Here is a 15,547-nt window from a genome sequence, read left to right on the forward strand (position 1 = left end):
AGTACATAACATATAACAACATAACAGAAAATCAGTAAAACTTAGTTGGCCAGGCACGGTGGCTCACGCCTGTAATCCTAGCACTTTGGGAGGCTGAGAGGGATAGATCACGAGGTCAGGAGATGGAGACCATCCTGGCTAACACAGTGAAATCCCATTTCTACTAAAAATACAAAAAAATTAGCCAGGCACGGTGGCATGTGCCTATAGTCCCAAATACTCAGGAGGCTGAGGCAGGAGAATTGCTTGAAGCCAGGAGGTAGAGGTTGCGGTGAGCCAAGATCGCACCACTGCACTCCAGCCTGGGTAACAGAGTGAGCTCCATCTCCAAAAAACAAACTTAGTTAACTGGAAGTGCTTTTGGAACTGATACTATCCTGTTTGTTCAACCATGGCATGAATTGGGTGTTACAAAAATATATCACTGCACGGAAGTTTATGGACTACAGAAAGTCCTCCAAGAGCACAAGAGGAAGCACCATAAAAGAGCATGTTGAGTCGGATGCATAGAGACCTGTAAGGAGAAGTGGGCCAATACAAGCATCAGGCACTCATCCCGAGAAGGGAAGGGGTGTGAGTTGCTCAGTGGAAGAGCCAGGTGACCAGCAGAGTCCATTACCACCCTCCCCTCTTATCCTTCAGCCCAAGGACGGGTAACTGTGAGGGGATTAGCCCTGTAGACAGGTAAGTAGTTTCCCAACAGAACCTCTGGATGGCAGGTGTGTCTAGCACTCTGGCTGCCCTTCTGCACACAAAGGGAGGGGGCTCTTCTCCAAGAAGCCAGGAGCCCTGGGGCCCTGCTCATGTTCCCACCAGCTGACCTCAAGCCCCAGCTCTGACCAGAAAGCAGGGAGGGCGTATCCTCTGGGGAAGAGGCTCACTTAATACAGCTGTGGCCAAAGGGCATTTTTATCCTCATGCAGCCACTTACTTGTCCTTCCCCTTTGTCACCCACTCCTCTGCGACCTGGCGACGTTCTGAGATGCTCAGGGACAGGCCTTCTCCCGTTGTACCATTCACTGTTCAAACAAAGAGTAAGTCAGTGGGACGAAGGAGCACCTCTGCTCCTCCAACCCCAAGTCCGAAAGTGCAGGGTCAAAAACCGCTGCACTGAGGATGGTCAGGAGGGGAAAATGCCATGTTTCCATTTTCACTTCAGGCTCCATCTTTTTTCCACTTTCACCTTGTCAAAGGCAGTGGGAAGGTTAATTGTGACTTGTAATTATAAATCTGACCTTGATATTAGGGTCAGTCAGCAAATACTTTAAATAAAGACAGAGATGACTGCCCACATTTTATGTCAATCTCCAAACACACTACCCAGTTTTATATCTGGGCTTGAATGGCAGAGAAATCAACACCATCCAGTATCAGAATGTCAAATAAGTGGGAGTTACTCATGCGGGTACTTTTGTATACTACAGATCTCAAACTATCTCCATTTATAGTTTGACATGACGGTAGTGCTCTAGGACAACTCGTTTTTTAAGTATTTCATAAAAAAGCACAAAGGATGTTAATATTTCTTATACCAAGTGCTCTTACATATCCACTTACTCTAACAACCCAGCAAAGTAGAAATTATTTTTCTCATTTACAGATGAAAAAAGTCTGAAACAGTAAATAATTTAAGTTTGAATCCAGAGTTGTGTGATTCCAGAACTCATCCTCTTTCTTCTTTTCCTTCTACTACAATCATTTCTTTTTTATTTTATTTTTTTGAGACAGAGTTTTGCTCTTGTCACCCAGGCTGGAGTACAGTGGCGTGATCTTGGCTGACTGCAACCTCTCCCTCCCAGGTTCAAGTGGTTCTCCTGCCTCAGCCTCCTGAGTAGCTGGGATTACAGGCACCCACCACCATGCCCAGCTAGTTTTTTGTGTTTTTAGTAGAGATGGGGTTTTGCCATGTTGGGCAGGCTGGTCTTGAACTCCTGACCACAGGTGATCCACCCGCCTCGGTCTCCCAAAGTGCTGGGACTACTGGCGTGAGCCACTGCACCCAGCCTACTACAGTCATTTCTTAATGGATCACAGAAAGATGCCTATGGCAGTAGGATACATTACTGAGGTCTCATGCATATGGTGGCCCTCTGAATCTCTAAGCACTCAGCACTGGGCTGGAAGAGGAGAGGTTCGGGAGGCAGGGGAGGGGAGTCGGAAAGTATTTTTAACCACTCCTTTGGGGTCTTGACTTCAAGTGTGCTCTGGTCATAGGGATGTTCCTGCTTTTTCCTCATACCCAGGGGAGATCTGCTGCCCTTTGTGGAGTAAGAATCTGCCTTCTCCACTATGACTTAGTGCTGTAGAGGGACTTTGAGTGGTTTTGTAATCAGGTCTCGGTTTTGACATGTGGCCCAGGACACTTTTTCACACAAGTTTTAATCTGCTCTGATTATTATTACCAGGTACCTCTAGCTCTGGAGGGGCTCCTGTTGGTAGAGCAATAGGTCAGGGCCAACGTGTAGTGTTCTCAGAATAAAAATGCATTCAAGGGTCCAAAAGCCCAGAACACCACGCAAGGGACAGCTCAATTGCAGGTAAATATAGTTGTCAGGCTTAAAATGTTCAAGATCTAATTTTTTTAAACTTTCACTTTCTATGAAATAAAAGGGGATAACTGCTAGTCCTGTGATTTCTTTGTGTGCTACCTTTACAGTATTCCTTCCATTCACAATTTGAAAGGCCAGGGGAAGACAGAATAAAGCCCATTCTTAAGAGAGAGAAGAGGCTGGGCGCGGTGGCTCACACCTGTAATCCCAGCACTTTGGGAGGCCAAGGCAGGCGGATCACCTGAGGTCAGGAGTTTGAGACCAGCCTGGCCAACATGGTGAAACCCTGTCTCTACTAAAAATACAAAAATTAGCCAGGTGAGGTGGTGTGCACCTATAGTCCAGCTACTCAGGAGGCTGAGGCAGGAGAATCGCTTGAACCTGGGAGGCGGAAATTGCAGTGAGCTGAGATCGCACCACTGCATTCCAGCCTTGGGGAGAGACAGAGCAAGACTCCATCTCAAAAATAAATAAATAAATAAATAAATAAATAAATAAATAAATAAGAGAGAAAAGAGGGTTTATTTGTTACTTAAGAAGGTTTAGTTATTATTCTACCACTTCTTGGCTGAAAGGCCTGGGGCAACTTAGAGTATATCTGAGTCACATATTTTCATCTCTAAATGGGGATAAAAAGTAATACCTTAAGTGTTGGCACACTATCAAATAGGTAATCTCTTGAGGTGCTTTCTAGGTCTAACATTGGTGGGTCTACAAATTCACAAATTTTAGTTAGCTTAACCAGGCTCCATCATAATTCGTGACACCATGACTCTATGACCTCTTGGCTGGTAACCAGGTGAGATATACCTTCTAAAGACTGAGCTGGAGACATGCAGAAACATCCCCAAAGTTGACTTACCAAAAATGTTCTTCACTCCCTGTTCTTTCACAAGATAATCCACATACTGACCAATTACTGAAAAGTTGATTTCTCTAGAAGACATGGGAAAAACGGAAAAAAATGGCATATTTAGTCTTTTTCAGATTATTATTCAACAAATCCTCAGGTATATACACTGCTCTCTCTTGCTAATAGTTATTAAAAATCCACTCCATTTGTGAAATTCTTAGCCTGCTGTAAATAATGCCTGGGTTTTTTTCCCCCCTGAATCTGGTGATTTCTCCACTCAGCCATGTATGCCTCACTTCTATGAGCAAAACACTATTAGTTATCAACACAGGCTTTATACTTACACCTCATCACAAGCAGTATTTAAAAAGTAGTTATGGAACTATCTTTTGCCCAGCGCTCTCTCTTTAAAGCCCATATGGCCAGCGCTTTTGCCCTTTTGGGGGAAGAATGATGGTTGGAGACCTAGTTAAATGAGAAGTTAACATTTGCCATTTGATTCCAAGTGCTGGGATTACAAGTAGGACCCATCATGCCTGGCCTGTCCCTTCTTGTGTTTTCCCACCCTACTCTTAGGTTACTTAGGTCTATCTTCATCACTGGAGGCCATTATCCATGATCAATTATTAGGAAGTCATTACAGAGGATGGAAACATTCATTTCTTAGGCTCACAAGATAGGAAAAGTCAACCTTAATATTATAAGAATTTTAGCACTTACTATTTGGGACAACACATGGAGTCTTAAACTCATCTGTATTTGCTGGTTTTATATTGAACAAGGTTAGCAGTTAGAAAGGAACTTTGTCATCACTTTGCCTCTCAAAGGCGGAATAGCAGCATCAGCATCCAGGGGACTTTTTATACACACAGAATCCTAAGCCCCACACAGTCCTGCCCAGTTAGAATCTGAATTTTAACAAGATCCCCGTGTGATCTGCATGCACTTGGCAATTTGAGGCACACTAACCTTGTAAGGATCTGATGCTTAAGATTAATGTCTCTTAAAATCATACTGATTTCAAAATCTAGGAACTGACTCACAAATTGTATTAGGCAACCTGTCCTTAATCAAAATGTAGGAGGGGAATGATGGGCAATGAAGAGTGAAATCCAAAGGAAAATGGTGCAGCAAGCCTGGGTTAAATGGTTACACTGTGCCTGTGGTTACCCTGCCAAGAACACAGAGTGCTAGCTGGCTGCCACTGCACTTTTGTCCACAGGACCAGAGAATCCTAATTGAAGTTTGGCCTTATTAACATTCTTTTCACCTTTACCTACTGTAATTCCTTAAACAACAAAAATAAACAAAATCTGATGCATCTAGGAAACAAAGACATCAAATTGCATATGTCAAAAGGAGTAAGAACAAAAAGAGGAAAGCTAGAGAACAGCTGACTCTGAGGTTAAAAGGAAAGCTACTAAATGCAAAGAATGCACAGGCAATCATGCCTATAACAAGCTCAGAGTAAAGATAGCAGGCCTGAGCCTGCCGCTTGGGAAAAAGTGTGTTAATGCAAAAGTTATAAAGCCTGTAAGGGAAGAGAACTCCCTCATTATGGCACATGCCCCATATCCTAACACTGCTCCCTCCTGGCCTCAGTCTGTAGCTGGAACAGCCCAGGTGTTCAGCAAAGGCTAGGCAAAGGAGTGGTGATGTGGGAACTTATAATGATAAAATCACCACGAGCTCTGCCTTTCCAAGCTTCTTAGCACCACACTTGCATAATATTTTGAAACTTCATTATTATATTAATTGAATAAAGAAGATAGTATACGTGATTAAAATAGCAAAATATAATGAAGGTTATGACTTAGGCAAAAATTAATTGTATGGGGGCTCAGAAGAGGGACTGATAAATGACAGCTAGGGAGGCTGGAAAGAAGGCATCAAAGAGCTGAATCTGGATAAATAGGACAAAACTCTATGATCCTCCTTCCCTCCTCCAACTCCTTTTTTTTTTTTGAGACAAGATTTAACTCTGTCACCCAGGCTGGAGTGCAGTGGTATGACTGTGGCTCACTGCAAGCCTTGACCTCCTGGGCTCAAGTGATTCTCTTGCCTCAGCCTCCCAAGTAGCTGGGACCACAGGTGCAGCTAACTTTGAAATTTTGGGTAGAGATGAGGCCTCACTATGTTGCCCAGACTGGTCTCGAACTCCTGGGGTCAAGCAATCCTCCTGCCTCAGCCTCCCAAAGTGTTGGGATTACATGTGCGAGCCACCACGCCCGACCCTTCCAACATTCTTGAGAGATACTGTTTGCTTGGCCCTATTCTAGTATCATCCTCTTTTAAGGAGTTGGCTGCACACTTAGGCAGGTCTAGGCCAGCATGTGAAACTGGAAGCTCTTTTTTCCTCCATGAACTTCACAGTTTGATGGCCTCATTGGATAGTGTTTCCACCTACACTCACCTCTCTCCTTCAGGCCTTGCTGGGAGACAGGCTATTCAGCTGACAATTTCACTCAGGGTTAGAGGTCTAATGGGTTATGCATTATCTGCCCCTTCAAGAAAGGAGAAAGTAGTTTGCTGCTTCTTATAAAATGCCCCTAACCTACAAGAATGACACTAATGGCAGAATTTTGGGGGCGGCGGCCATCATCCAGAAAATGTTCTTGGACTTAAGTCCTTTTGGAACTACCAGACCTCTTCAGAGAGATCTAGGTTGAAAAGGGGCTAACTCTAAATGTGTTTGACTTTGACATTACATTTTTTCTCTAACAAATGAGTATTTGAAAAGCCAGAAAAATCTAACAATGTCAGGGCTGCTGGGTATGGTGGCTCATGCCTGTAATCGCAGCACTTTGGGAGGCTGAGATGGGTGGGTCACTTGAGGTCAAGAATTTGAGACCAGGCTGATCAACGTGGTGAAACCTCGTCTCTACCAAAAATGCAAAAATGAGTCAGGTGTATTGGTGGGCACTTGTAATCTCAGCCTGTAATAGGGATGCTGAGGCAGGACTGCTTGAACCCGGGAGGTGGAGGTTGCAGTGAGCCAAGATGACACCACTGCACTCCAGCCTGGGTGACAGAGTGAGACTCGGTCTCAAAAAACAAAACAAAACAAAACCAAAAAACCCCAGGGCTACACTTCCATACAGTTGGAAATTAGAAAGAGCAGCAGCAGGCCCACTTCAGAGGACTGGATGCCCCCAGGTCCCTCAGGCATTTCAGATCCCTGCCTGACTCTGCAGGTGCAAGTTTGCAGCCTTGGGCTGGGATGCTCAGCAGCTCTAGGCACAAGTGGGGGTGAAATCATCCAGGGCTGCTACCACATTTGTTACACAGGCACCCAAAAGGCAGGGTGAGGGTGAAAATAATTCTCCTTGAGGACTCTGTCCATTTTTATTTTTTCTTTTGAGACAGGGTCTTGCTCTGTCACCCAGGCTGGAGTACAGTGGCATGATCACGGCTCACTATAGCCTCAATCTCCCAGGCTCAAGTGATCCTCTGGCCTCCCCAGTAGCTAGGACTACAGGTGCGTGACACAACGCCCAGCTAATTTCTGTATTTTTTATAGAGACGGGGTTTTATCAGGTTGCCCAGGCTGGTCTCGAACTCTTAGGCTCAAGCAATCGGCCCACCTCGGCCTCCCAAAGTGCTGGAATTACAGGTGTGAGTCATCATGCCCAGCCTGTCCCTTCACTTGTTTTCCCACCCTGCTCTCATGGTACCTAGGTCTGTTTTCATCACCGGAGGCCATTATCCATGATCAGTTACCAGGAAGTCACGAGAGAGACTAGAAACAATGAGATTGGATTATTCTTCTGCCCACCCACTGGGCATTTGGAGCTCAGTGCTCACAGAAGTGAGTTGACAGAAGCCAGTTCACTTGAATAGGCTGCACTGCATCCTCTCTTCTTTCACAAGCCCCAAGAACACATCTAACAACTGGGCACATCAGGGGAGAGTGACCCAGACCCAAATTCCATGCTTGCTGTAGTCATTTTTATATTTAAACCCAGTTTAATGTCTTAATTCCTGGGGATTCAGATTCTTTGCATTGGGTTTAGATTCACGTCTTGGGGCTTTTTTTTTTTTTTTTTTTGAGACAGGGTCTTGCTATGTTGTCTAGGCTGGCCTCAAACTCCTGAATTCAAGTAATCCTCCCACTTCAGCCTCCCAAGTAGCTGGGACTATGGATGTGTGCCACTGTGCCCCATTAATTTTATTTAACCTTTTTTTTTTTTTTAATTACAGGAGCTATATAGTTTACTTAAGTACATACAACAAAAAAAGAAAACCCACTCAGGATATCTCTGGAGATGATTCCTCTTAGTTTGATATTCTTCTATTCACAAATACACATTACATTATTTTCTTGTATAAATATGGCCATATTAGACAGTTTTATATTTTTCACTCAGCATTCTAATTTTAACATCTTCCCACATTTTTAGATGGTCCATACTATACCGGCTAAACAACATTCTATTTTATGGATGAATATAATTCCTTTTTCTAATTGTCTGTTCTTAGACATTTAGTTTGCCCAAACTATATAAGCAGAAGAAAGTCTTATTCTTTTTGCCACAAATTGAGGTCCAGAGTGGACGGATTGTGAAACTGCAGGTAGACTCTACAACTCTTCTCTTAGGGTAAAAGCGTAATAGAATTTTTCTGAAGTGGCTTTTCAGGGAGAAATCCCTATTGCTTTTTGTTTCCTCTCCTGGTGCATGAACCACCATGAAAGACTTTCACTTCATCTGGGAAGACAGAATCCACAGGACAGGCTATTTTCATACCTGACATGATGTGGCATGCATATTAGAAAACCTGACTTTCCATTTTCTTTTGCCTTTTATACGTATCTCTCAGCATTCAATCAGATAGGAGTTATACGTACTCTTGGCAAAATAGCCACCTGGTTATTTTAAAATTCTTTCAGCAGGGAGGCAGGCAGGGACTAACCTGCCCACTCTGTTGGAGGTGGAAAATGTTCTGTTTTGGGAGTCTGGGTCCCCACGTCCCAAACACTGTTAAAAAGACAATAATCTATGCCAGTCTGGCTCTAGCAGGCTAGGCCTTTTCTCACTGGGGTTAACAGGTTTTTACCAGAGGGTGTTGTGAAGATTCCCAGGGTGATGCCAAGAGCATTTGAGGGAAAAAATACAACTTTTGCTCTTGACATTTTAGATCTGAAATGGACTTTCTGTTCTAATGACTGTGAGCCTGCCCAAAGAAAAAGTGACTTCTTAGAACAAATAAGGAAAGCAAGTCTTGGCTGGTGCGGTGGCTCACGCCTGTAATCCCAGCACCTTGGGAGGCCGAGACAGGCGGATCACTTGAGGTCAGGAGTTTGAGACCAGCCTGGCCAACATGATGAAACCCTGTCTCAACTAAAAACACAAAAATTAGCCGGGCAGGGTGGTGCACGCCTCTAATCCCAGCTACCCAGGAGGCTGAGGCAGGAGAATCACCTGAGCTTGGGACGGGGAGGTTGCAGTGAGCTGAGATTGTGCCACTGCACTCCAGCCTGTGAGACTTTGTCTCAAAAAAAAAAAAAAAAAAAAAAGAAAAGAAAAGAAAAAGGCAAGTCTTTCATTAGACTTGCTAGTGTACAAAAAGGCAAGGGTTGGATAGGTAGAGAAATCCTCCCTTTCTAGCTGTGTGGCTTGGGGCAGCTGGGCTAGCCTTTAGGATCTCAGTTTCTTCAACTGCCAGGACAGAGATACCTATGGTTCCCTCACAGAGCTGTTGCCAAGATTAAGTGGGAACATGTAAATGAAATGCCCGCATGATGACTGACATAGCATCAATCAGTGTGCGCTTCCTTCCCTTTTTCTTGACTCTCAGCACTAGTAATTCCCGCAGTATACTCATTCATAAAATAACAAAAGCTACACAACTATGCCACATGCTTAAGATACAAAGATAAATAAGATAGTTTCTCAGTCCTTGTGTACTATCTGGTATTCAATATCTATTGAATAGGGCTAAGCAGCTCAAAGCCTGCTGCAAGACACAGGCAAGTAACAAAAAGTTATTGTAATAATTATAAACATAATTTTGATGCAATGAAAAAAGTGTGCTATGGGATCACAGGGGAAGAATATGGACAGGGTGCTATAAAAGGGTCATCTAACTCCTTTTAAGAGAATTGGGGAAGAATTTCTAAGGATGGTTTTGATAGATTTCTGAGTAGAAGTGTTCAAGTGGAGCAAGAAAGGTGGTGGTAGGAAAAGGCAGAGGAAACAGAATGAGCAAAGCATGAAGGGCAGAAGAGGTATGGTGACAAAGAAATGAAGCAGGAAAGGTAAACTGTGAAGGACTTCCTATGCTATCCCAGGGAGTCTGGGCTTTAATCTTTAGACCAGCTCATCTCAGACTTTAATGTGCTAAAGACTCATCTGCGACACTGTTAAAATGCAGGACGGATCTGTGGTATGATAGGGCCTGAGATTGTGCATTTCTACCAAGTTCCCATGGTGGTGGAGCAACTGGTCCATGGGCCATATGATGGGTAGCAAGGCTCAGACAAAAGAGAGTCAAAAGATCCCTAAAGAGGAGAGTGACATGATCAGATTTATTTGCTAGGATAAGCTCACTAAGCTACAGTGTGGACGATGGACTGGAATGACAGGTACTTTCTACATTCTTATTTAATGGTGATCCCCACAATATCTCCAATGACATAACACAAGAGGACTGCAGACTCTTAAGAGCTGGAAAGGGTCATAGAGATAATGTGGTTGAACTTTCTTTGGAGAATATGAAAGAGAGCCTTTTTTTTTTTTTTTTGAGACGGAGTCTCACTCTGTTGCCCAGGCTGGAATGCAGTGGTGTGATCTTGGCTCATAGCAACCTCCGCCTCCCAGGTTTAAGCAATTCTCCTGCTTCAGCCTCCTGAGTAGCTGGAACTACAGGTGCGCGCCACCACACCCAGCTAATTTTTGTATTTTTAGTAGAGACAGGGTTTCACCATGTTGGCCAGGATGGTCTCGATCTCTTGACCTTGTGATCTGCTCGCCTCGGCCTACCAAAGTGCTGGGATCACAGGCGTGAGCCACTGTGCCTGGCCAAGAGAGCTCTTAAAAGGTGACAAGATCTCCCCAGGGTCAGAGAGCTACCTGATGGCAAAGCTTGGATCGTTTCACTAAGATCTACTTATCCATGTTCTTTCTGCCAGCTACCCTACTCCAGGACATCAACTTATATGCAGAAAGCTGAATTGTTACTGAACATTCATTGGAATTGAGAAGAAATAAAGGATGTAGGGAAATAGTCCTTGTTCAGCCACTCAGAATTATGGAGGATATGTATACTGTACATGCCAGGTTAGGAGAACTCCCACAATGGCAGGTCACCTGGCAGTATTTCCAGGTATTAGATTCCATGTGCCCCTTCCTTCCATCTCGTGTCTTAGAAACATGCCAGAAGTACAGATTCCCTTGTGGGTAAGTACATTAATGCCTACATGTTCTTGGTGGGTGTTCCAAAACTACTTTGTATCTACAGGAATGTGTGATGAAGCAGGTGGTGGGAGAAAAGGGGAACTAACACGGCTCACATGCCTACTCTGTGGTATACACTGACCTACACTATTTAATTTGTTTCTTAAAGAGCCTACACATAATGCATTTTTTTTTTTGATTTCACACCTCAGGAAAGTAAGGTTCCTAGAAGAAAAACACAGAACTGATGAGAAAATAGTAAAATGGAAGCAGCAGGACCACAGGTTTTGGGAAACGGAAAAAGATCCAGAAAAACAGTCATTTTAGTTATCTCTAATCATAGGATTTGGCCTTCCAGGAAAACAGCAAAACAGGGAGGAAGAACACACTGACATTCTCCATGGGTCCCTGATGAACCAACAAAACTGTTTTAAGAAGGCACTTCCAGGATAAGAGGGGTCTTATTAAAAGGTTAAAGTAGCATGGACCAGATGCAGTGTTAGGAGATTACAGGCAGGATCTCACTCTGTAACAGGAAGTAAATTCTGCCGATTCATGCAATCACATGTCTTCTGTTTTGATCTGCGAACAAGTGACTGATGCATTGAGAAACAGCTGATGCCAGTCTTTCTCAAAACTTGTGGAAAGGGGAAGTAACAGAAAAAAATTATTAACCAGCTGAGTAATCTAAATGCCATACCAGCAAGAATCTTATTTAGACCTAGTAAGGATGTGATTTTTCATGGATCTCAGAAGCCAGAAATCTTGGACTCATTGGAGTCTCTAAGGCAGAACTGCAAAATGGCCAGCTTTAAAGGAGAATACTAAAAGACATAAGAAATTTCATCTCCTTTAAAGGGGTAAGATGAAGGTTTATAAATTCAGCAAGACCAAAAAGAAAGTCCCTTGTAAAAGGTGTATTAAATACATCTTCCTTTTGCCTCTGTCTTATGCCATAAAGGCAGTTCAAACTTTTTGACCTAAGTGCATATTGACCCTGTGCTAAGCACTGTTGTATGAATTATCTCATTTAATGCTTATAATTCATTATGTAGGTATGATTATTATACTACACAGAAAGAAAGGAGAAGATTAAGCCAGCATTCTAACTGTTGTGGCAGCCTGACTCTTCTGACGAGTCAAAAACATACAGATCCAGGAGGTGGATGAACACTCTTTTGTCGGTGTGATGTTCAAGGAGGAGTTATACACAGTGCATGGCTCCCTAAGTCACAGGGCCTTTTTATTATCTGATTTTTTAGCAGAAGGACTGCCACTGTATTCATCTGGAGGTCAAAATACTTGCTTGGGGTAATGATTAGTCAACAATGAACTGTTGTTACTTCCCTTCCCCCGCTGCCCAACATCTAGTCAATGTTGAAATGAGGCTGTAAACATGAGTAAGGAGTCCATCTTGCAGATAACTTCCCACTTTCCTTAGGGTAGGACATTTTTATCAAGTCTATGAACAGCCTGAAGTGGAATCATGCTGATGTCTAGAGATAGGATCCTGAGAGGGGCTAGATCAGTGTTTGATATCCAATTATGCTAAAATGGGATTTTTATCCAATGCTACTGGTGCTGTTTAGAAAGGCCAGAGCTGTCGTGAAATCCAAGGAGAATTTGCTCTGTGGCTCTACAGACACTGAGAGAAAGGCAAGCTGCCATTTCTCACCTTCTCCCTTTCTGCAAGGTGATACAGTGCTTCTTTGACTTTGGGGTCAGAGATACAATGCCTCCTCAGACTTGGGGATCAGAGATAGTGCAGAGGGATGACAGACAGAAGCTGCCTTTTGGCAACAGTTCCACAGAGATGCAGGGTCTTAAGTGACTGTTGTTACAAAGAACTTTTCTCCTTTTTGGTTGAATGAGAACTGATCCCTCAAGGCCCCACATGATAGTTACCCATTGTCAGTCATTGGCGTGATGGTTGCAGCCACAAGACCCTGAAGTTTCTTCTTTGGGAAGGCCATTGAGCTGCTGGTAGGTCTGGAAAACATACAATGTAATTTCTCTCTTTCTTCAAGGAATGTCAATGATAAAACTCCCAGGCAAAGTTCATTTCTAGTTTAGAACTGTAAAATGTGCTTACAAGTACACAAACACACAGAGCAAGTACAAGATGGTAAAATTTTAGAGCTTAATTCTATTGAGGAGGAAACTTTAAGACAGGAGAGGGTAGACCTGAGAAAATACTATGTGGACAGCCTCCCATTTTATCTACACAGATGATGGAAGCAATCTAAAACCTCAAAGGATAGAGGTAAACAGGAGCAGACCCAAGAAAGAGCTTGAACCTAACTCAGGTAAGTAAAACATACAGTGAATTATAGTCATGCCTCAGTATACACAGAAAATTGGTTCCAGGACCCCCATGTATACCAAAATCCATGCCTACTCAAGTCACACAGTCAGCCCCAGCCTGGCATATGAGAATTCTGCATCCTGCAAATACTGATTTTCTATCTGCATTTGGTTGAAAAAAATCTGTGTAAATGGACCTGCACACTTCAAACCCATGTAATTCAAGGGTCAACTGTACTATTACTTAAACTGAAATATGGTCATAAAAGGGGACATTTTCTCTTTCCACTGTCTTCATTCTTAGAATCTCACCTAAAACAAACCTGACTGTCTTAAGGTTTCATCTTGATTTACATAACTACCTTCAGATTTACCTAACTTTTCATATCCTAATTTTGCCCAGTTTTGTCCAGTTTTCCTAGTTCTAGTTAACCATGTAGACTGCATATTCACACCTTCCTCTTCCCCACTAGAGCAGGCTCCCAGGACAGGGATGTTTCATTTGCCTTTGCTCTCTGCAGTGAGCCCTCTGCTTGACACCAGGTGTTCAAGAGAGAAGAATATGTGGGTGACTGAACGAGGTGTTCAGACTGTGGCTGGACGATGGCTTCCGCAGACGGGGAGCTCACTGCTGAATCCACCTCACACCACTCATTTGGGGCCAAAGGATCTCTCACCATCTGGCAGAGAGTGTACCTGCCCATAATCAGTGTAAAAGACTCTGGATGGGCCACAAGAAGCAACAGAGCAGACTGGTTAACAGTCTGGGTTCCATAGGCAGACCACCTGGTTCAACTCACAGCTCTGACATTTGCTAGTTATAGAAGCATTATTGTTTTCTGAGCTATAAGACATAAAAAGCATCCCAGCACTTTGGGAGGCCGAGACGGGCGGATCACGAGGTCAGGAGATCAAGACCATCCTGGCTAACACGGTGAAACCCCGTCTCTACTAAAAAAAATACAAAAAACTAGCCGGGCGAGGTGGCGGGCGCCTGTAGTCCCAGCTACTCGGGAGGCTGAGGCAGGAGAATGGCGTAAACCCGGGAGGCGGAGCTTGCAGTGAGCTGAGATCCGGCCACTGCAGTCCAGCCCGGGATACAGAGCAAGACTCTGTCTCAAAAAAAAAAAAAAAAAGACATAAAAAGCCACAAATGCAATTCCAAACCACAAATTTAATGTCTAACAATTGAAAATGAAAATAAAATATAATCAGATAGTATTTGATGACAATTCTACAAAAGATAGTGGCCTTGTAGCAAATAAAGAGATGTCTATAGGTGACCAACAAGAAGGGTTATGCTATAGTTCTGACATTACTGGCACATTCAAAAACCCAATGCCCACTATACTTAAATCTAATCCACACAATGTAGTACTTAGTTATGAGCTATCTTATTTTGTTTGCTCTTCTAATTGTTCATCTTCCCAAATAGGAGAATAAACTTCTGAAGTACAGCGACCATACCTTCTATTTTTCTTCCCCAAGAGTCTTGGCTCAGGTAAGCCCTTGAGTAACACTGACTGCTTTCAGTAGAAAGACAACATGATACTTTCCTTGCAAACAGACATGTTCCCAGCAATAGTTGCTGTTGCTCCTAAAATCAAGTCCTGCATGTAGCTTTGCTCTGTATTTCCTAGTTCAAACATGAGACTAAAATCAGATTGGAAGTTCAGAAAGACAAATCCAATAACCCGGCCCATGGGAAAACACAAGATAAGAAATCATAAGATGTGGCTCTAATCACTCTTTGAGCTTCATGTGACCACCCTCGGTCCAAAAGCATGCCACTTAGCCTCTGAGCCTTAAAGGCCCATAACCTAGGCCATCTCCCCGCCGGGAGGGATGTTTAAGCATCAAAGAAGATTGATGCTATGCCTGCTGTCTATCTTCACCTCACACTCCTACAAGCATCTCGACTTAACATGCCAAAAGGGAACCTGCCATCTCCTTTGTTCCTTACTGTAGAGGGGCGAGAGGGCCAGCTCTGGAGTCAGACCTCATGGATCTGCATCGTGGCTCTACCACTTACCAGGTAGGTGACCTTGAGCCCATTAAGTAACCTCTTTCTGCTTCAGTTTCCCCTTCTGTAAATGAGGATAATACTAATTATATTTCATAGGGTTAAGAGAATTAAATGAACTTAATTCATGTAAAGTAATTAACAACAATGCTAGACACATAGTGAGTACATGTTCAGTGCCCTCCATGAAGTCTTGCCTGATGTGTATAGGACAGTAGGAAATACTATCATGCCCTTACCAGCATCATCTTCCCAGTTATCTTTGCTCTGCTGGTGCCTCCTTTCCAGCCCTCACTACTCTTGTCTATTTAGGGACTAAGTTATTTCAATTCTGTTATCTTCTTCCTCTGCTATTCCTCCTTTCCTCCTTATGACTTTATAATTTGCCTCTTTGTTACCTCTTATCTAGACAAATAGGCAAAAC

The 15,547-nt window shown here is 43.4% G+C and overlaps 1 protein-coding gene across 20 annotated transcripts in view; it reads right to left on the minus strand.

Annotated features, from left to right (window-relative positions):
• Positions 1 to 15,547, minus strand: part of NPL (N-acetylneuraminate pyruvate lyase) — a 39,777-nt gene that overhangs the window by 21,603 nt on the left and 2,627 nt on the right. For 8 of the 20 annotated variants that reach the window (XM_073011701.1, XM_073011702.1, XM_073011700.1 and 5 more), the window contains 4 exons: positions 15,133 to 15,187; positions 12,702 to 14,736; positions 3,412 to 3,485; positions 932 to 1,019 (listed from right to left, as the gene is read on the minus strand). In XM_073011701.1, the coding sequence (XP_072867802.1) occupies positions 932 to 1,019; positions 3,412 to 3,485; positions 12,702 to 12,796 (257 nt within the window). In that variant the 5' untranslated portion in view covers positions 12,797 to 14,736; positions 15,133 to 15,187. Of the gene's footprint in view, positions 1 to 637; positions 909 to 931; positions 1,020 to 3,411; positions 3,486 to 12,701; positions 14,737 to 15,132; positions 15,188 to 15,547 lie in introns of those variants that run through there. The other 12 variants (XM_007989257.3, XM_073011705.1, XM_007989263.3 and 9 more) reach the window with 3 other exon arrangements.

The sequence above is a fragment of the Chlorocebus sabaeus genome, chromosome 25 (genome assembly GCF_047675955.1).
Source record: "Chlorocebus sabaeus isolate Y175 chromosome 25, mChlSab1.0.hap1, whole genome shotgun sequence".
Classification (NCBI taxonomy): Eukaryota; Metazoa; Chordata; class Mammalia; order Primates; family Cercopithecidae; genus Chlorocebus; species Chlorocebus sabaeus.